A 22,541-nucleotide genomic window follows, 5' to 3' on the forward strand; every position below is an offset into this window, starting at 1 on the left:
TAGAATACAGTAGAGTAGAATAGACTTGAACACAAAAGTAAACCAGCAAACAACCATGGTGACACACAATAATAACTCTCTAAACCAAACATGAATACAAGAGTAAGATGTAATCATAAACTTAATCAAGACAGGGTCATACACGAGAGATCGATCAGATAGAACAGGGAACAGGACGGGACACGGGGAGGACAACAGGAGGAAGGTATAGGTCTGCAAGACAGGAGTCCAGGGATGGATGCAGGGTTCAGGAACACAGAACACAAGGTACAGGATTCAGGAATACAGGTCACGAGGTATGGATTCAGGATTACAGGTCAGGGCTCAAGGAAAATACCAAGGAAAATGTGTAAGCATCTGACAGGTTTATATACACACCTCCTGCAATCAGTCTCAGGTGACGCCTGATTGCAGGAGATAATGTCGGCTCCAGACTACAGGGAGACTCCCGCTGGTGGACACCAGTACTGCAGCCCAAAGATGTGACAGCACCACAGGCAGGTGAAACCTTTCCTGACAACTATTCTGCTATTTTCTAATCTATTCTTTTCTATTCTATGCAAATTCTAATTGATTCTATTTGAATTGTGGGCAATGGTTATATTTCTATTCTATTTTTTTGAAATTCTATTTTTTTTCTATTCTAGTCTTTGTTTTTTATTTTATTCTATTCTTTTCTTATGTATTCAAATTCAAATGTATTCTATTTGAAATTCTAATTTCAGAAGATGATTATATTCTGTCTATGTTATTCTATTTGTTTCTATTATATTCTAGTCTATTCTGTTCTTTTATTTTCTCTTCTATTTTGTTCTGTTTTACTGTTTTGTTTTTTTTTACTGTTTTATTATATTCTATTATTTTATCTTCTGTTATATTCTTTTCTATTCTATTATTTTTTTTCTATTCTATTCCTTTATTTACTATTATTATTATTAATTATTACTATTTTTTGGAAAAATGTATTCTTTGGAAAATGGAAAACTATTTGAATTCAAAAACTATTTGAATTCCTAAACTATTTGAAAACTATTTGAATTAGAATTTTGTAAAACATTTTTTTTTTACATTATTTTGGATTTGTTTAAATTTGGTACTATTGTAATTTGGATATATTCCAAAAAAAATAAAAAATTCCTCTGAATTTCAATTTGGAACAAAACGAACCACACATGTCTAGGGTTCACAACCACTTTATTTTGCAGTCTAGTAGCTTGGCAGATTGTGACTCAATCCAAATGACATCTTGCAGATTTTAGAAAGCTTTATTCCAAATAACCTGTGCAGATCATAACAGATGAACAGATCATAGCAGATTATAACACATGAACGTCCTGCATGTAAAAAAAAAATTATAGTGTCTAGATCCAGAAGACTACAGCACAGGCAATGAATTGAGACTGAAGCATGAAGAAAGGTTGGACTAACTACATAGAGTATACCTTACCTATGGAGTGTGGAAAGGACAAAATTATTCAAAGCAAGCAAACAACATTGCATGTGTAACATGATATTTACTACATTTACAACAACTGAAAATAGATACTTTATATTTAATACTTGGAAACCTATGACTGCTTGTGATTATGGGTAATGATTAGGATTTAGGCAAGCCTATATTGATTTTCCTATTTGTGAAGCATACCTTTTCTGAATTTTAGTTATCTCAGACACCTGGTGACCATACTCCAGTCTTCCTGCCGAGTGACTCGGAATTTGATTGGTTGTTGGCCAAGATCTGGGTTCGTAACTCTGAATTCCAGGTACATCAAATTGACGTTCACCTTCTCCGCACACATTTCTTAGCTGAGGTCTTCTCCATTGCAACCACCAGGCAACTTCCAATGGGGCACCCATTGTATAAGGTGAGATAGTGGATTATGGCATTTTAGGCACTATATGATGTTGCAAAACTGATGTTTGGTACTTTGGACACTATATGATCATGCAAACTTATCTTTGTCACTGTATTAAAATAAAATAAAAGTTGAATTTGGTAATATGCAACTTATGGTGTTTCTGTGACCTTTGAGTTGTAAATCTTTAGGCCCCAGCCTAGTACATGTGTAGTGTTACCCCCAGAGAAGCCGTTGAATTGTTTTGTGGTTTCTTTTGTACACTCGAAGATGAAGACACACCTTGCTCACCCAGCACCAACACACCTTGGGGTATTTCAAAGAAATTATTAGGCCAAGCATAGCCTAAAAAAAGAGTACTAGCAAGTGTACTTATACAATCAATAGGACAATGTTACTTTGAGAGATATGGTTAAAACACCTGCAGTATTCTATCAGTAATTAACAAAGCTGAATTTATTTTACCTAGCAACAGTATGTTAAGACAGTCCTAACTTGCTATAACAGTCCCCATTTTATACCACTGGCCAGTGAATGATTACAAAAAAACATTGGTCAGCAGAGTTTGGGCCCTTGAAGAAAGCACACAAATTCCCAGCAGACAAAAGATAAACTTGTATGATGTTGGTCTCTTACCAGACCCAGGGCACCCTCTTCTGGGTTTCTGGACACATGCCCTGATTCAGCAAAAGTTGAGCTCAAGTTATAAAAGGATAGACGTTGCTGTATGCTCTCAATCCTACTGAGACATTCCTTATTTTCCTCAACCGTAAGTGGTGGGATTACTCCCTATTACATTCTTTTAATCCAAAGGTACGCTGGAGTGTTCCCAAATAAAGAGGAAATAAAGCAACCCCACTGGGACAAAACTATTTTTACAGAACCAAGAAATGTCAGTGGCCAAGAGGCCTCTGATTACAGTAGGTACTCTCCAAACTCCAGACTTTTCCATGTAGGTTTATGAAAAGGTCCTCCTTCACAAGGCAGCACCCAGCAGTAATAGCGAGTGGTCTCATACTGATGGTGAGGGGTCTGCTGAATGTCGCAGTCACTCACCGCATCCAGCATGTAAAACATTGATCCTCAGTGTGAGCTCTCAGGATCCAGGTCCCTTACATGTATCATTGCACAGAGTATGTTGGCAATAGCAGTCTCTAGTCAGCACTCTTCTCCTGGGCAGCACAGCATCAGATGGTTCCAGAAACTCTGGCCATACATCACTCTTCCCCATTTACTGCAATCTTGTGGTGCTCTCTTTCAGCTGCAGACCCACCTCCTCTTGCTTTGTTGCATCAGCTAATCACCATTCTCTAGCATTAAATTAGGCCCAGCCAAGATGGCTGCCCCCTGAACTGGAGACAATTCATAAATGTGCATTACAAAGTGGTCTCCTTGAAGATGTTCAGTTTAACCCTGTTCACACTGCAGAAGGACAATACAGCAGCAATAAAGAAAGAAGTTCCACAGCAGTTGCCAACTACAGTCTAAGTTATGGACATGGACATGTACTAACTTACTCCAAATAACTGCAAAAGTCTCTTTCAAATTGCAATGCCAAGTTAGTCTCACTATTTAAATGTATTTCCAGTAAAATATATATATTTTTTTATAAATTGTATATTTATTAATTTTCTCATAGTGAGAGTACATAGCAAATACAATCGTAGAAAAAGCACATAACATATGTTAAAACTGTATAGGTAGGGTTACAATGCTACCAACAAACATTATCACAGCATTGCAGTCATATAGATTAGGAGGGAGGAACAGGGGAGGAAGGACCCAGTGAGTGGGCATCACAAACACTGAACTTATAGTTCACACAAAAAGAAATGTTGCTCACTGGGTCTGGTGTCAGCGAGATCTCCGGGGTGCCTAAACTGAGGAACAAGGCACCCCTTAGGAGTCCCACCTGAGGAAGAAGGGGGGATGGGGGTAAAAGGGGCACCATGGAATCGTCAAGAGAACCAGCTGATGGAGCTAAGAAGACAGAATGTTAGCATATATGGTCAAGGGGGTGTTGTACCTCTAGGAGGGTAGGGAAATGGCATTCGGGTTAAGTTCTGAGCGATCCCATAGTTTCCAAATTATTGAAAATTGAGGAAGTGGGTCATTTACTACCGCAGTAAGGTGTTCCATTTTGGGCATCTTCTCCAATATTTGGAGCCCCTGTGGGAAAGTGGGTGGGGAGGGAGACAACCATCTTGAGGGTATAGCCCTTTTTGCTGCTAGAAGGATAAAGGCAGCTATTTTTTGGGTGTGTCTGGGGATGCCAGAGAATGGTCGGCTCAGAAGATAATGAATTGGGTCCAGAGGGAGAACAGTGTGGTTGAATCAGGGGGAACTCACAAAAAATTTGGAAATGAAAGCCAATGTCGCCCCAGCATCTCCAACACACCCGGGGGGCCCTGGGGTCATACCTATGTAGGATTTCTGGGGTTCTAAACCAAAAGAGCAGTATTTTGTAAGCTGTCTCTCTCTGCTCCATGCATCTGGACGATTTGGAAACAACCTCCCATATCTTCTGCCATTGAGGGAGAGGAATGGGTCGTTTAACAGTCTGGGACCATTTCAGCATGTATGGGTGATATCTGTCTGTAAATAATTGCTTAGGGACCTGATGTTTCCTTTGCAATTCATCAAAGGGCAGGGGTGTATAGGTGAGCGGGTGTACTAGGTTTAGAAGCTGAAAGATTCCGGCCTGTGTCCATGGCAGCATTTGGGTATAAGAAAGGCTGTCCGGAATGTCAGGGTTAAACAACACATTCAGTAGGGGTGGGCATAGAGAGGAGAGAGAGAACTGATGGGAGCACTTTTTCCATATTGAGAAGGTGAACAACATCTGGTGTAGACATAGACTCCTAAGTTGGCTCATGGAGGTCTCTAGGTTTGCCCAAATCATAGAGTTGGGATGGACCGGTCTAGTGACACTCATTTCAATCTCTGACCAAATGCTGGATGCCATTCTAGAGGACCAGGTAATGAACGGTTTAAGATGGGAGACAAAATAGTATTTAACCACTTCAATACCAGGCACTTAAACACCTTCCTGCCCAGACCAATTTTGAGCTTTCAGCGCTGTCGCACTTTGAATGATAATTGCTACACTGTACCCAAATGAAATTTTTATCATTTTTTTCCCACAAATAGAGCTTTCTTTTGGTGGTATTTGATCACCTCTACAGTTTTTATTTTTTGCTAAACAAATAAAAAAATAACGAAAATTTTGAAAAAAAATATGTTTTTTTTGTTTCAGTTTCAAAACTTTGTAAATAAGTAAGTTTTCTCCTTCATTGATGGGCACTGATGGGGTTACACTGATGGGCAATGATGAGGCAGCACTGATGGGCACCGATGAGGTGGCACCAGTGAAGTGGCACTGATGAGGTGGCATTGATGGACACTGATATGTGGCACTGATAGGCGGCACTGATGGGCACTGATAGGCGGCACTGATGGGTGACACGGATGGGCACTGATAGGTGGCACAAATTGGCACTGATAGCTGTCACGGATTGGCATGGATGGGCAGTACAGGTGGGCATGGATAGGCGGCACAGATGGGCATGGATAGGCGGCACAGATGGGCATGGATGGGCACTGATAGATGGCACAGATGGGCACTGATAGACGGCATTGTATTATATTATACTGTACTAATGGATGCCAATCAGTGCCAAACAATAATGCATGCCAATCAGTGATGCCCATTGTGGGCACTGATTGGCATCCATTATGGGCACTGATTGGCATCCATTGTGGCACTGACTGGAATCCCTGGTGGTCTAGGGTGGCATATCTTGTCCTGGGCATCCCTGGTGGTCTGGTGGCGTCCCTGGCAGTCCAGTGTGGGCATCCTCGGGGGGGGGGGCTGTGCTGATAATCGATCAGCACAGACCCCCCCTGTCAGAGGAGCAGCCGATCGGCTCTCCTCTACTCGCGTCTGACAGACACGAGTGAGGAAAAGCCGATCACCGGCTCTTCCTATTTACACTGTGATCAGCCATGATTGGACACGTCGGAGACTCTTTACCGACTGTTTACCGAGATCGTAGTTGCAAGGTGTCAGACTGACACACCGCAAAAACGATCACCACGATGCGCGCCCCCGGGGGCGCGCAGCGGCTCAAAATCCTGATTACGTCATATGATGTCCGGTCAGGATTTTGAAACCACTTTGCTGCCGTGTATCTGTTATAGGGAGGGCGGCAAGTGGTTAATGAAATCGGGGGCTCCCATCCCACCCCTGTCTCTAGGAGCTAACATTAGCAATTCCGGTGAGCTTTATAATACCAAATTAAGTTGAGAAATGTTCTCTGTGTGTCAAGTTTACGCAACAGCATTATTATCTTGTCTTTTTAAAACCCAAGGTGGCTGGTTGGTGTCCCTTGTTAATTTGACATTGTATTTGAAAAAAAACACATAGGCAAGTATTTTCAGAAAAAAAAAATCTCCATTTATTCTGGCGGATAACAAAATAAAGAAAGCAATGCTGGAGAAACTTCTGGAATTTGCAAAGCCTTTCTACCCCAGGGCACACATCAACTATTTGGAAAATAAAATTGGTAGCTTGAGAAGTCCATATAATGGGGAGAACAATCTGGTCTAGGACTCCCAGAGATCATGAACAGCAGCAAATTACATATATGTCCCCAGGCTGTGGTACTACAACAGCCTGTGTCTTCTGTCAGACCAGACTGAATCCAGGCCATCACTTTCTTGTCTTCCTTGCAGTCTTCCTTGCAGCCTTCCTTGGAGGCTGTGGCTCTGGAGGTGGATTTGTGGCAGGAGGAGGAGAAGGATGGGCGAGCATACATAATTGTTATCACTTATTTGGCCACTCAACCCCTTCTGAATGGCCTCAAAAACAAAATTCTCACACCTGAGGAGTTGGCCCTCCTCCATTTGCTGCAATTTAGCAGCTACATAGCAGCCATAGGCCTCTTCAGCATGGGGGGGGGGGGCTTTTCAGGACCGCATTAGCATCCTTAATGAGGCCCAGTTCTGCCTCCTCCACATTACTCACCTTCCTGGCCCTTTTTGAAGGTGGAAGGGAGGCACCTGGGATTGGGTGAGACTACAGGGCCCTGCCACCTCCTGGTTGCTACTTAACCCTGCCTCCTCCTGGCTGCCACTTACCCCCACCTCCTCCTGTCTGCCACATTCCAGAGCCTCGCCCTGGCTATGGTCTTCCTATTTTATGAAAAGGGACATACTTTTAGTTTTTGGTTCATCAATCACACCCAAATTTCAGCTCATGACTATTACAAATTGAATGTTAATAAATAGAAAAGACTATCATTCTGACCCCAGCATGTTTCATTCTTATCACACACATTTTTGGCCCCTCCTCTCAATTGATATGTCAAACACTTTTTGTTAAATCATCAATTTGTTAGCAAGAATAACATCTAGTTAACAACAATCATTTTCGGACAATAAATATGTTAAAAAATACTATACCTGGCTCCAGCTGGGCTCCTCAAATTCTTCCAGGATGGAAGGCCCAGGTTGGTCCTCGGAAGCCTCAGTTGGGGTTGAGGGAAAGGTGGATGGAAGTATAGAAAGTGATTCCCTGGCTTCCATCTGGTCCTCCAGAAAACGCATTCTGTTGTAGTACCACCGACTGGGTACATACAAATCCTCTGCTGCAGCTCCTGATCTCATGGAAGCCTGGACCTTATTAAGCTCATTCCTATATGTGCTTCTCAAGCTACCAATATTCCTGTATTTGTCTATGAAGTGGCCCATGAATGAATTCAGGGTCTTTAAATTGTTTCATATTTGCTGCAAGACAAAACACAAGACGAAAACATTAAATATCAGGCTAAACTCTGCTAGTTTTATCCCAATATAGGCCTCAATCTAGAATCAGTATAGGCCAATGATGTACCAAAGATGTTACCTTCATTAGAACATTCATCCTCCTTCCTCAGCACACCAAACGTACGTACGACACAAGCATCTTAACATATATACACTGCGCATGCATGAAACTCCGCCCGCGTTGTCCACCCCCGACGTTCTTTCTTGAAGATTCCCCGCCCCGTCTCTTTCATTGCAGTGGGAGAGGAACATGGCAGAGACACAACAGGTGGTCGCGAAACATGGGCGTTGTCAAAAAATTTGTTTTGTTTTGTTACGTTTTGTTCCGTATGAAAAAAATAGTTTTTCTTAATTTGTGTACAAAATCTAATTCGGATTCGTACGAAATACGAATTTTCATTAGATTCATAAACTTTTCATTAAAATAACGAAAGTTTGTTATGATGGATTTATCTTTATGAGGTGTTCCCACCAAGCCTGTGCTGTGCTGACTTCCTGGGTTTTTAACTTTTAGGTTTGTTAACTTTTCGTAACAATTACGAATGTCCGTTATGATGAATTTATCATTACGTCCCTGTGCTGAGTTCCCACTTCCCGGGTGTGTACACCTGCTGTGTGTCCATTATGAGGGGTTCCCACCATCCCTGTGCTGTGCTGACTTCCTCTGGTGAATAAAACACCAGTCATGTTTCTGTTAATTTGGATCCGAAATTCGTTAATTAAATTTTGTATTTCGTATGAAATTCGTAAGCATAAACATTTGTATTTTGGATTCGTACAAATGTACGAATTTCCGGAAATTCGTACGAATTTTCGATTCGTATTAAACTAATCACATGTGTCTAGTGGTCACTACTACTAGTAGTGGGAGGAAAGCATGGAGGCCAAAACGTACCGATCCAGGAGGAGGTTTAAGGTCTCCAATATGTCCTTTGAAGAGATGGTGGAGATGGTCCACATATTGAAGAGGGCTGACTATGATGGCAAGAATGGACCGTACTCAAACCCCAATCTGCAAAAGGCCAAAATCAAAGTGAAAGTGGTGAAGAGTCTGCAGAAATTTGGGATACAACGATCCAAGGAGCAATTAAGGAAACGCTGGTCAGACCTAAAATTAAGGGAGCAGGATCAGTACAAAAGGATAAAGAAAGTTCTTCAAAAAAGTAAGTATTTGTCGTGTGTTCCTATTATGATTATTAACTTGCATGCTGCTCCATGTGTTTTTCTTTACTGTTGTACAGTTTAAAATGGCTACTTTCATGTTCATGGGCACAGTAATCATTCGTAGGAAACATTGTTCGTTTGATAACTAAATATGATGTTTTTAGCTGATACAGGGTTAACTACATTTGGTCATGCTAATTTGTATTAAAAGAAGTATAGGACATTGTTGTCTAGATGTCTTTGAAACTAGAATGAATTGCAAACTTGATTCAGTGTAATGTAAGGAGAGGACACTCAGCAGTAGGGATGAGCTTGGTGTTCGAGTCGAAGGCATCTGCAGCAGTTAAAGTGGTTGTTGTGTGCCTCCAGCACAGTATACACCTGAAGATACCCCTTATTGCTGGTTTTCTGTAATACAGGCATCTGCAGCAGTTAAAGTGGGCGTTGTGTGCCTCCAGCACAGTATACACCTGAAGCGACCCATTATTGCTGGTGTTCTGTAATATAGGCATCTGCAGCAGTTAAAGTGGGTGTTGTGTGCTTCCAGCACAGTATACACCTGAAGATACCCCTTATTGCGCGTGTTCTGTAATACAGGCATCTGCAGCAGTTAAAGTGGGTGTTGTGTGCCTCCAGCACAGTAGACACCTGAAGATACCTCTTATTGCTGGTGTTCTGTAATACAGGCATCTGCAGCATTTACAGTGGGTGTTGTGTGCCTCCTGCACAGTATACACCTGAAGCTCCCCCTTATTGCTGGTGTTGTTCTGTTTCTGTAACACAAGCAGGCAGCTGCAGTAATTACAGCCAATGTACTGTGTCATCTGCTCAGTGTGCACCTAAAGCTATCCAATTTCTGGTTTTCCCATCTCCCTGCAGGCCATTACTATGTCTGGAAGACCAACAAGGAGAGACAGACAGTCACGAGCCAATAAAAGAAGGCAAGCAGGCTCTGTGTCTAGAGACAACAGTGCTGGTCATGGACGCAATGCATCGTCATCAGCACGTGGCCATGGGACACGCTTGTCCTTATTTTCGGCAGCTGGATGTGTTGAGTCGCATCATGCCGAAGACTTGGTAGAGTGGATGACCAAGCCCTCCTCATCCTCTCTCACCCAGGCTCAGTCTACTAGCAAAGCAGCTGCCAACGCGTCCTCTTCCCTCGTCTCAATGTCATCAGTCACTCCTTCCCTAGATTCACCATGTCCTCCTGAGGAGTCCCCCGAACTGTTTGAGTACAGTGTTGGGTACATGCTCCAGGAGGATGCCCAGCGTTTTTAAGGCTCTGATGATAATACCCAGCTAGAGGAAGGCAGTAGTGTGAGCGCAGAGAGAGGGGATGCTCAAGAAGGACAGAAATCTGGCAGTCATGTTCCATCAGCTGCAGTATACTGCCAGGTTTGCTCCAGTGATGAAGAGGGAGGGGATGATGAGGTCACTGACTCCACATGGGTGCCTGATATGAGAGAGGTGGAGGAGGCACATCTCCAATGAGGCAGGATGCCCTCCTGGGGCCAACTTAGGGGCAGCACACCGACTGAATCACACCGCAGAGCTCCGCCTGTGCAGGGTGCTGTCTCTGTGTGTTATTCCAAAAGTTCTTTGGTGTGGGTCTTTTTTGAAACAAGTGCATCAGATCGCATTGCTGCTATCTGCAACATATGTCTCAAGCGTATCTCACGTGGCCAAAACATCAGCCGCTTGGGCACCACATGCTTGATCAGACATATGTTGACCTGCCATGCAGCTCGTTGGCAAGCGCACCTTAAAGCCTGACATTTCTTATATGAGGAGGGCGGGGCCACCCGTCACCTGATCCCGCCCCCCTCTGGCGCAAGTGGGAAAGCCTGGCTTCCCCAATGACGTGCGGGTGACCCCGCCCCTATGATGTAACAGAAACCTGCGTTACATCAGAGGGGGCCGGGGTCACCCACACGTCATTGGGAAGTCAGACTTTCTCACTTGCATCAGAGGGGGGCGGGGCCAGGTGACGGGTGGCCTCCTCATATAAGAAGTTTGGCGTGGAGTTCCCCTTAAAAATCCATACTCAGGTCTGGTATGGATATTTAGGGGAACCCCGCATCTTTTTTTTTTTTTTTTGACGTGGGGTTCCCCTCATATCCATACCAGACCTGAAGGGCATGGTAATTGAATTTGGGGGGACCCCACACTTTTTTTTTTATCAATGACTTTCAATGACTGTTCTCTGTATTATGGGGAGCCGACAATTCCTTATAGCCGCGAGTGATTTTAAATGACTTTTTTTCCTGCAGAAATGACACTTTGTGCAGGGACAGTTCTAAGCACGGGAAACATGCACCTATTTACAGGCATACTATAGACACCCCCCAGGTACGAAATTTAAAGGAATATTACACTTTTATTGTTTTACTTTAAGCATTATTAAAATCACTGCTCCCGAAAAAATGGACGTTTTTAAAACTTTTTTTTGCATTTATACATGTCCCCTGGGGCAGGACCCGGGTCCCCAAACACTTTTTAGGACAATAACTTGCATATTAGCCTTTAAAATGAGCACTTTAGATTTTGAACGTTCGAGTCCCATAGACTTTAATAGGGTTCTAAAGTTCACACGAAGTTTAGGTCTGTTCGCAAGTTCTGGTGTGAACCGAACCAGGGGGTGTTCGGCTCATCCTTACAGCCCAAGAACCACCTTATATGTGACATGCCCACCAGGTGGAACTCAACATTGGCCATGCTGCAGCAGCTGCACACACAACAGAGGGCCATCAATGAGTACCTGTGCGACTACGGCACCAGGACAGGGTCAGGGGAGCTCGGTTTTTTTCACCACGCCAGTGGGGCATGATCAGGGATGCATGCACTGTCCTGTCACCATTTGAGGAGGCCACGAGGATGGTGAGCAGTGACAGTGCATGCGTCAGTGACACTGTACCTCTTGTCCACCTGTTGGAGCATACGCTGCGTGGAATAATGGACAGGGCACTTCAGGCAGAACAGAGGCAGGAAGAGGAGGACTTCCTTGCCTCTCAAGGCCCCCTTTATCCAGAGCTACTGGCCTGTCCTGCATCCAGCTTTCTTTCGGAACGCACCTTCAGTGCTGCTGGAGGCTTTGTAACCGATCACAGGGTGCGCCTGTCCACCGACTCGGTTGATCGTCTTACCTTCATAAAGGTGAATCAGTCTTGGATCACCACCAGCTACCAAGCACCTGAAGCTAATGTAACCGAATATTTTTTTTTGAAATGTCACATCCCTTCAAGACTGCCTATGCTGATGCTGAGTGACTGTCCTGTTATGTTGACTGACTATCCTCTTCCTCCTCAATGATCCTGTTGATAGCTTGGAAGAAAATTTGTGGTCCTGGGTGACGCCACCAGTGGCTAAGGCCCAATTTTTCAGCCCCTGTTTAACAGGGGCATGTAATTAGAATTTTTGATGCAATGCTTTGCAGCAGGGCTCATTCCTGCACTCCAACTAGAGTATTTGGGAGAGGTTGCATTGTCTTGGCACCAGTTCCAGTGCCTAAGGCCCCATTTTTCAGCCCCTGTTTAATAGGGGCATGTAATTAGAATTTTTGATGCAATGCTTTGCAGCAGGGATCATTCCTGCACTCCAACTAGAGTATCTGGGAGAGGTTGCAGTGTCGTGGCACCAGCACCAGTGCCTAAGGCCCAATTTTTCAGCCCTTGTTTAACCGGGGCACATGCAATTCGAATTTTTGATGCAATGCTTTGCAGCAGGGCTCATTCCTGCACTCCAACTAAAGTATTTGGGAGTAGGGATGGCCGAACGGTTCGCCCGACGGTCGTTTCGTGGCGAATTTCGGCTGTTCGTGGTCCGCCCGATCGGCGGACTATTGCCACTGTTCGCCCGGCGGACTCACATGTTTACTGTGTAAAATAACTTTGACCTATGATGACACATCCATCATGTGGTACAGGACAGCCAATTGAGACATTACAGGACATGGACACTTGGACATTCCCCCTAACTTATAAATATACCCGATCCGGCGGCCATTTTACATTCTTTCTACTGTCACTATAGGGAGAGGTTGCTGTGTGGAGCAGGGACAGACTGCAGTGACCCAAATCGCTAGCTATTAGGTCCACAAAAATTATTTTAAGGACTGGTATGGTATAGGTGTTAGGTGTAGTTCAGGATATAGGTTTGAGGCACTGCTATTCAAGTCATTGTTGCAGCAGCCTGTCTTTTGTCAGTGTAGAGAGAGGGACAGGACGCTGTGTGCAGCAGGGACAGTCAGTTTAATCATTAGCTGTTACTATTAGGTCCACAAAAGTCCTTTTCAGGACTGGTATGGTAAAGTAGTACAGGATATAGTTTTGAGTGCTATTCAAGTTATTGTTGCAGTAGCCTGTGTTTTGTCAGTTTAAATAGGGACAGGCAGGAAGCTGTGTGTGGCAGTGAGGGGCAGTCAGTTTAATCAGTAGCTGTTACTATTAGTTCCACCAAGGTTCTTTTCAGGACTGGTATGGTAATAGGCTTGTACACGTATAATATTCTTTCTTCCAAATATAGAAAGAATATTATACTTGACTGCTGCCCTTCTGCTGCAGTAGTCCTTTATGAGTATAGGGACTGAGGTACAGTCTGCTAATCATAGTTTCATAGTTTCATAGTTAGTTAGGTTGAATAAAGACACCTGTCCATCCAGTTCAACCTGAATGAGTGTCTACAATTGTCCCCATCCCTGTACATTGCACACTCATGTCAGTCCCTACCCTAATCACAACCTACTAGTTCCACAAAGGTCCTTATAAGGACTGGTAAGGTATAGTGTACTACAGTACATAGGGTTGAGTGAGGTACAGTCTGCTATTCCTTAAGGACTGGTATAGGTCCACAATATATAGGGTTGAGGTGCACTACTGCTGACTGCTGTCCTATTCTGCAGCAGTCCTTTATCAGTATAGGGACTGAGGTACAGTCTGCTAATCACAACCTACTAGTTCCACAAAGGTCCTTATAAGGACTGGTAAGGTATAGTGTACTACAGTATATAGGGTTGAGTGAGGTACAGTCTGCTATTCCTTAAGGACTGGTATAGGTCCACAATATATAGGGTTGAGGTACACTACTGCTGACTGCTGCCCTATTCTGCAGCAGTCCTTTATCAGTATAGGGACTGAGGTACAGTCTGCTAATCACAACCTACTAGTTCCACAAAGGTCCTTATAAGGACTGGTAAGGTATAGTGTACTACAGTATATAGGGTTGAGTGAGGTACAGTCTGCTAATCACAACCTACTAGTTCCACAAAGGTCCTTCTAAGGACTGGTAAGGCATAGCATACTAGAGTATATAGGGTTGAGTGAGGTACAGTCTGCTAATCCTTAAGGACTGGTATAGGTCCACAATATATAGGGTTGAGGTGCACTACTGCTGACTGCTGCCCTATTCTGCAGCAGTCCTTTATCAGTATAGGGACTGAGGTACAGTCTGCTAATCACAACCTACTAGTTCCACAAAGGTCCTTATAAGGACTGGTAAGGTATAGTGTACTACAGTATATAGGGTTGAGTGAGGTATAGTCTGCTAATCACAACCTACTAGTTCCACAAAGGTCCTTCTAAGGACTGGTAAGTTATAGCGTATTAGAGTATATAGGGTTGAGTGAGGTACAGTCTGCTAATCCGTAAGGACTGGTATAGGTCCACAATATATAGGGTTGAGGTGCACTACTGCTGACTGCTGCCCTATTCTGCAGCAGTCCTTTATCAGTATGGGGACTGAGGTACAGTCTGCTAATCACAACCTACTAGTTCCACAAAGGTCATTATAAGGACTGGTAAGGTATAGTGTACTACAGTATATAGGGTTGAGTGAGGTACAGTCTGCTAATCACAACCTACTAGTTCCACAAAGGTCCTTAAGGACTGGTATAGGTGTACTATTTGGTGTGCAGTATATAGTTATGTAATACACATACAAAATACTTGCACATACTTGACTTCCTCTTGGGGCTGCTTATTATGAGGGGCTCCCACCATCCCTGTGCTGTGCTGACTTCCTCCTGGGGCTGCTTATTATGAGGGGCTCCCACCATCCCTGTGCTGTGCTGACTTCCTCCTGTGGCTGGACCTCTGCTGTGCATATTATGAGGGGCTCCCACCATCCCTGTGCTATGCTCATCATGAGGGGCTCCCACCATCCCAGTGCTGTGCTGACTTCCTCCTGGGGCTGCTTATTATGAGGGGCTCCCACCATCCCTGTGCTATGCTGACATCCTCCTGGGGCTGCTTATTATGAGGGGCTCCCACCATCCCTGTGCTGTGCTGACTTCCTCCTGGGGCTGTACCTCTGCTGTGCATATTATGAGGGGCTCCCACCATCCCTGTGCTATGCTCATTATGAGGGGCTCCCACCATCCCTGTGCTATGCTGACTTCCTCCTGGGGCTGCTTACGGTGCAGGTGTCAGTGCTGTATATCACGGTGCTGGTGTCATTGCTGTATAACACGCTGCTGATGTCAGTGCTCTCTATCACGGTGCTGGTGTCAGATCACTCTATCACGGTGCAGATGTCATTGCTGTATGTCACGCTGCTGATGTCAGTGCTCTCTATCACGGTGCTGGTGTCAGTGCTGTATATCACGGTGCTGGTGTCAGTGCTTTATGTCACGCTGCTGATGTCAGTGCTCTCTATCGCGGTGCTGGTGTCAGATCACTCTATCACGGTGCAGGTGTCATTGCTGTATGTCACGCTGCTGATGTCAGTGCTCTCTATCACGGTGCTGGTGTCAGTGCTGTATATCACGGTGCTGGTGTCAGTGCTTTATGTCACGCTGCTGATGTCAGTGCTCTCTATCACGGTGCTGGTGTCAGATCACTCTATCACGGTGCAGGTGTCATTGCTGTATGTCACGCTGCTGATATCAGTGCTCTCTATCACGGTGCTGGTGTCAGTGCTGTATATCACGGTGCTGGTGTCAGTGCTTTATGTCACGCTGCTGATGTCAGTGCTCTCTATCACGGTGCTGGTGTCAGACCACTCTATCACGGTGCAGGTGTCATTGCTGTATGTCATGCTGCTGATGTCAGTGCTCGCTATCACGGTGCTGGTGTCAGATCACTCTATCATGGTGCAGGTGTCATTGCTGTATGTCACGCTGCTGATGTCAGTGCTCTCTATCACGGTGCAGGTGTCATTGCTGTATGTCACGCTGCTGGTGATCATCTCCTGCACCCTCTTCTTTGCCTACCCTGACCTTCCCTCTCCTCCATTGCCTTCATGCGCTCCACAGTCCTGAATTGTCACAATTTCACATATAAAAAAAGAATGCTTGTAGTTGTCGATCCCAGATTCACCTCATACATGTGTTATGTCATTGGCCATGTGGTGGGACTATGTTTGCACAGCTAGTAATTATTTTGTGGCTGCAAATTTCACCTGTAGGTTTGCAAAGTTCGCCTCCCATTGAAGTCAATGGGGCCCGCCGCAAACTTTACGGTTCGCCAACTATCGGCCGTGTTCGCGGTCCGCGTTCGCGAAACATCCCGTCGGAAGTTCGTCCATCACTATTTGGGAGAGGTTGCAGTGTCGTGGCACCAGCAACCAGTGCCTAAGGCCCAATTTTTCAGCCCCTGTTTAACAGGGGCATGTAATTACCATTCTTGATATAATATTTCACAGCAGGGCCCGTTCCTGCGCTCAATAAGAGTAACTGTAAGGACTTATAGTGTTGTGGTACCAGCACCACCACCACAACCACCAAAGGCCCAATTTTTCTGCCACTGTTCAACAATGGCATGTAATTACAATTCTTGATATAATCGTTCACAGCAGGGCGCTCCAGCGCCCACCAAGAGTCACTTTGAGGGCTTACAGTGTTGTGGCAACACCAACCCCTTAGGCCCACATTTCTGCAAAGCACATAGGGCAGGCCCCTACTTTCAAACATCCAACTTACAAACGTCTCCTACTTGCAAACAGAAGGAGACAACAGGAAGTGAGATGAAAAAAGACGGAGTGCCCAAAAAATTATACATGGGTGATAACCCTTCCCTATGTTTTCCAAAAAGCTTAAAAATAGATTTTTTGACTGGAGCTACACTTTAAAAATGTACCAGTTAAAAATTACAAACAGATTCTACTTAACACAACAAACCTACACAGTCCCTGTCTTGTTTCCACCGCCTGTATAATGCTAAGTATATAGGGCCTGGGGGCCCCACGCCTTTCCTTTTTTAAATTTGGGTATGGGGTTCCCCTTAATATCCGTACAAGACCCAAAGAGGCTGATAATAGGCAGGGGGGCTACCCATGCCATTTTTTTCTCAATGATTTTCATCCGTATTGCCATAACCAGATATTACATTAAAACCGCAAGCAGTTTTAAATTCCTTTTTTTCCGTTAAATGTCATTTTGTGCAGGGACTGTTCTAAACACGGGAAACACGTACCACTTCACAGGCATACTATAGACACCCCTCAGGCACAATATGTAAAGGAATATTTCACTTTTTTTTTCACTTTAATTGTCATTAAAATCAGTGCTTCCAAAAAAACAGGCATTTTTAAAAAAAAAATTGGCATTGACCCATGTCCCCTGGGGCAGGAGCCGGGTCCCCAAACCCTTTTTAGGACAATATTTTGCATATTAGCCATTAAAATTAGCACTTTTTATTTCGAACATTCGAGTCCCATAGACTTCAATGGGGTTCTAAAGTTCATACCAAATTTCGTTCCGATCGAAAGTTCTGGTGCGAACCGAACCGGGGGGTATTCGGCTCATCCCTATTCAGCAGCTGTTTACACATCTGAACTGAGCACATTTTTTAGGGTGACCCACACAGGTGCTTCAGTGGATACTTGGGGTGTCTCCATGTGTGAAACTTGTCCAAATAAGGTAAGTATCCCAGCTTGGTTAAGGGAATTAATCATGTCTTCAACTTGGAACTCAAACAGACAACTGTACCCCAACTGTACCCCACTTTCAAGCAATGTTTCACATTCATATTTCTGTCCACAAATATCTGTGTGCTAAGTATACCTTTTGTTTCATTCTCATAGGGGAGAAAAGACTCGGGACATGGAGGACAACATGAACCCCCCACCTCCTCAAGAAGGGGAACAGACGACACCACAATCTGAGGATGTGGAGGAAGGAGAGGTGGAAGAAGTGCTGGAATTTGGCACCACAACAGGTCAGTGTCGGACACCACAGATTCAGGTAATACACGTATGCCTGCATATTTTTAATACATGGTGTATATTTTTATTTTAGGCGATGTTCAGGTTGTGGTACCAAAATCGAATCATTTCACCAGTGACAGTGCACAACGGCTTATCCAGGAAATCATGTCTTTTAGTCGTGATTTGGACCTTATCAAAGAAAAAACCAAGGAGATTGAACAAAGACTGAAGAACATGATTGATGTACTAGGGAGAATCTAAATCCTAAAAAGATTCCTGGATTTTTTTTATACAAATTTTATCTAAAGTTTTAATATAGTTTAAAAGCCAAATTTGGAAGATGCACACAGTGTGTCAACATATGCTATCTGCCATCAGGGGATTTCAATATACACATTTTGTGGGTGCAACCCCTTCCTCCCAACTCTAGTAGGTGAGAGGAAGTGTTTGCACCCCCAAAACACGTCCATTGATTCCCCATGATGGGAGGTAGCACACGTTGACATTAGGTATGGGATCAGAAAGGAAATCCCCATTTTTGCTCACAATTTGTGTGCATCTTCTAAGTTTGGCATTTACAGGGGGGACTTCACCCCATCTGATGAAGGCAAGATCAAGACCTTTTTTTGCACAGTATAAAATATCTGATATTGCCTTCTTTTTTGCAGTGTTGAACTCTGTATTTTTTCAAAAAATTTCAAGGTAAAACTTAAAAAAAAAGATGTGTTTTTATACCGCCAAATGTTTTATAAAATGAACACGCGAATGTGCATGGAGTAAAAGGCTTTCTACTCAACAATGTGTGGCTTCTACTTTCAATGCTCAATAATACTTTTTCTATTAAGTTGGTGTTTACAGTGACAATGGGTGTTATTTAAATAATGTGAAAACCACTTGGCACTACAAGTGCACTAGGAGAACCTATTAGACAGATAAAAGAAGCAGTAAATCCAAATCAAGATTTTATCATATCAAGTTTTTTTTATTTAAAAAATATTTACAAATCAACTGGCATAGCAATGGCCCCCCTTCCCGTAAAATATTCCACATATTTTTCATGCACTTCACGGACGCTTTGGGGGGCAAGCCAGGATGGACAGCTTCCAGGGCCGTCAGTGTTGTTCACGAAGTCCGGCCTCAGGCCCAATTGAGGCTATATAATTTGGAGCATTTCTTTTTAAAAAGTTGTGCAGGATGCAGCAGCATAAAACAATGTGGTTCAGTTTGTACTCCGCCAGGTTGATTGCTGTTAGAAATAGGCAGAACCGACTGGCCATTATCCCAAAGGTATTCACCGCGACTCTTTGGGCTCTGGCCAGCTGGTAATTAAAAACCCTCTTCTCCAGGGTGAGGGTCCTCTGGGGGAATGGCCTCATCATGTGATTGAACAGACCAAATGCTTCGTCAGCAATAAAAACGGAAGTCCTTCGATGTTCTCTTCCGCAGGTAGCAATCCCAAGCCACCGCTCTGGAGACGTTTGTAGAACGTTTGTAGAACTCGGTCTGGGCAAAGACTTCACCATCTGACATCCGGCCATTCTTCCCCACGTCCATATAGAGAAACTCGTATGTCACCATCACCATCGCCATCGACACGATACTATGAAACCTCTTATAGTTAAAATAGTATGACCCCGAATGGGGTGGTAGGACGATGTGGACATGCTTCCCATCTATTGCCCCTCCGCAGTTGGGAAAGATCCTAAAATGGGCAAAGTGGGATGCCACAGTCTGCCAATCCTGTGGCATTGAAGTAAACTGTGGAGTCCAAACAGAAAAAAAAAATAGTAATTTTGCACATAAACATTGCAAACAAATTAGACAAACATTCTTGGCTCCTCAAAAAACGTTACTCCCTTGATCTCCGTGACTGTGCTCTTCAGTGGCTCTCATCCTATCTATCCCAACGCACCTTCAGTGTCACTTACAATTCTACTTCCTCCACTCCTCTTCCCTTCTCTGTCGGAGTCCCCCAAGGTTCTGTTCTTGGACCTCTTTTCAAAGCTTGCCGCCTCAACCTCTGCAACATCTCTAAACTACGTCCCTTTCTAACCAATGAAACCACAAAGCTCCTGATTCACTCCCTGGTTATCTCTTGCCTTGACTACTGCAACTCCCTCTTCATTGGTTCACCTTTAAATAGACTATCCCCCCTTCAGTCCATCATGAATGCTGCTGCCAGACTCATACACCTTACAAACCGCACAGTTTCTGCTACCCCTCTCTGCCAATCCCTCCATTGGCTGCCACTTGCCCAACTAATTAAATTCAAAATACTAACACTTGCTTACAAAGCCATCCACAACTCTGCCCCCAGCTACATCACTAGCCTAGTCTCAAAATACCAACCTAATCGCCCACTTCGTTCCTCCCAAGACCTCCTGCTCTCTAGCTCCCTCATCATCTCCTCCCATATCAACCTACAGGACTTCTCCCGAGCCTCACCCATCCTCTGGAATTCACTACCCCAATCTGTCAGACTGTCTCCGAATTTATTCACTTTTTGGCGATCCCTGAAAACTTTCCTCTTGAGAGAAGCCTATCCTGCCTCCATGTAACAACCTCACTATTGTCTCCATTAGCACATCCCCCACAGCTATTACCCTTTTGTATAACTTGACCCTCCCTCCTAGATTGTAAGCTCTAATGAGCAGGGCCCTCTGATTCCCCTTGTCTTGAATTGTATTGTATTGTAATGTCTACCCCAATGTTGTAAAGTGCTGCGTAAACTGTTGGCACTATATAAATCCTGTATAATAATAATAATAATAACATCAGTATAACATTGATTTTAATGCGTATTTAAAGACAAAAAGATAAGGTCCACTTATCAGATAACTCACCCCCTCTGATGGCCCATTGTCCAAATTTTAGGTGGGAGGGGGTTCTAAATGAGTTTGTGAGCCCAAAAAAGCCTCTGACACTCTGCATGAATTTAAGGACAACAATAACATTTGTACACATTATAGGGGGTGTTAAGGGTAAAGCTGTACAATGGAGCTGAAAAAATACATTGTTTAAGTGACTAGGCTAGGTGAGTATGGGCCCAGGATAGCATGCTGGGGAGGTTAGTGAAGGCAAATATGCATGTAAGTCAAAAAAGGAGCATTAAAAGCATGCTTGAGGACAAAGGGGACATTCACAGCATATTATAATCAGGGTCATTATGGAATGATGAAAGAAATACAAAACATTAGCATACATTAAATACATATAATGTGATGTTAAAGGATAAAACTTACCCTAATATAGTCCTTCTGTAGGACCTGAATAATAGCAGAACAGGTCTCTGGAATAATGATCCCCAGAGCCTGGGGGCAGATGCCTGTTGAGAACTCGAGGTCCTGTAGACTTCTCCCCCGTCGCCAAGTACCACAAGGTGGCAACTAGCCTCTGCTTGGGAGAGATGGCTTGCCGCATGCAGGCACCCTGCCTGCTAATATAAGGGGGGAGCAAAGCCAAAAAACGGTGAAAAATGGGGTACGTCATCCGGAGAAAATTCCTGAAATCATCAGGATTATTCTCCTGGATCTCATGCAGCAGAAGCATATGAGAGAATTGGTCATGCTGGAGTAACCAATTCTTGGTCCATGAACTCCTCCCCACCCTGTTCATGGACTGGGCTTGGGTCAAAGTAAGAACCCCAACACCAAGCCCCTGCACAGCATGAACTCTACGATGAGTACGTAACTGAAACATGGCTTCAAAACGGTCAGCTAGTCAGAACGAACTAACCCAACACACTGAAGAACAGAAAGGCTTGTGAAGAGCAAGCTGAAGGCATAGGCAGATCCCCGTTCTGCTTCTGTACTAGGTGATTGCAGGTCGCCGGTGGACATAGAGTCCGCCCGACCCGCAGGCACGCTCCCTCCTGCGCGAGCCACCATACAGCTCTGGAAATTTGCAAGCGGTTAAAGCTGAACTCCAGGTGGATATAAGGCAGACATTATTTCAGTTCAGTATTACTACAGATTTGTTAACATTCATTAATGCCCTGTACACGGTTGGACTTTCCGACGAAAAACTCAGTTGGATTTTTTCCAATGGATTTTGGCCCCAACTTGTCTAGCATACACGCGGTCGCACAAAGTTGTCAGAAAATGCAATCGTTCTGAACGCGGTGAGGTAAAACACGTACAATGGGACTGTAAATGGGCCAGTAGCCAATAGCTTTTGTCTCGTAATTTATTCTGAGCATGCGTGGCACTTTGTCCATCGGAATTGTCTACACACAATCAGAATTTAAACGATCGGATTTTGTTGTCGGAAATTCCGACAGAAAAAGTCCGATGGAGCCCACACATGATCGGATTTTCCGACAACAAGATCCGATCACACATTTTCCTTCGGAAAGTCCGACCGTGTGCACAGGGCATAAGTCTGTGTGGGATTTAGTACCTGAATTTAAACAGACTTGTAGACTACTGTTTGCTGTACACAAGGAGCATGCTCCTAGGAGGAAAAGGTGACAGAGATTAGCTCTTAGTCTGCTGCTTCTTCTTTCACTGTCTAATCAGAGACCTTTACATTAAACACTGGGGCCCCTCTCCTGCC

The 22,541-nt window shown here is 44.2% G+C and overlaps 1 protein-coding gene across 2 annotated transcripts in view; it reads left to right on the forward strand.

Moving 5' to 3' along the window:
• LOC143983845 (hydroperoxide isomerase ALOXE3-like) overlaps positions 1–22,541 on the forward strand; it is an 88,148-nt gene that overhangs the window by 33,399 nt on the left and 32,208 nt on the right. The window contains exon 8 of one of the 2 annotated variants that reach the window (XM_077483943.1): positions 1,662–1,865. The exons of the other annotated variant lie outside the window; for it this stretch is intronic. Within the exon in view, the coding sequence (XP_077340069.1) occupies positions 1,662–1,865 (204 nt within the window). The remainder of the gene's footprint in view (positions 1–1,661; positions 1,866–22,541) is intronic. 2 annotated transcript variants of the gene reach the window in all.

This window comes from Lithobates pipiens, unplaced genomic scaffold (assembly GCF_037356315.1).
Source record: "Lithobates pipiens isolate NorthernLeopardFrog02 unplaced genomic scaffold, aLitPip1_a1.2 Scaffold_16, whole genome shotgun sequence".
Lineage (NCBI taxonomy): Eukaryota > Metazoa > Chordata > Amphibia > Anura > Ranidae > Lithobates > Lithobates pipiens.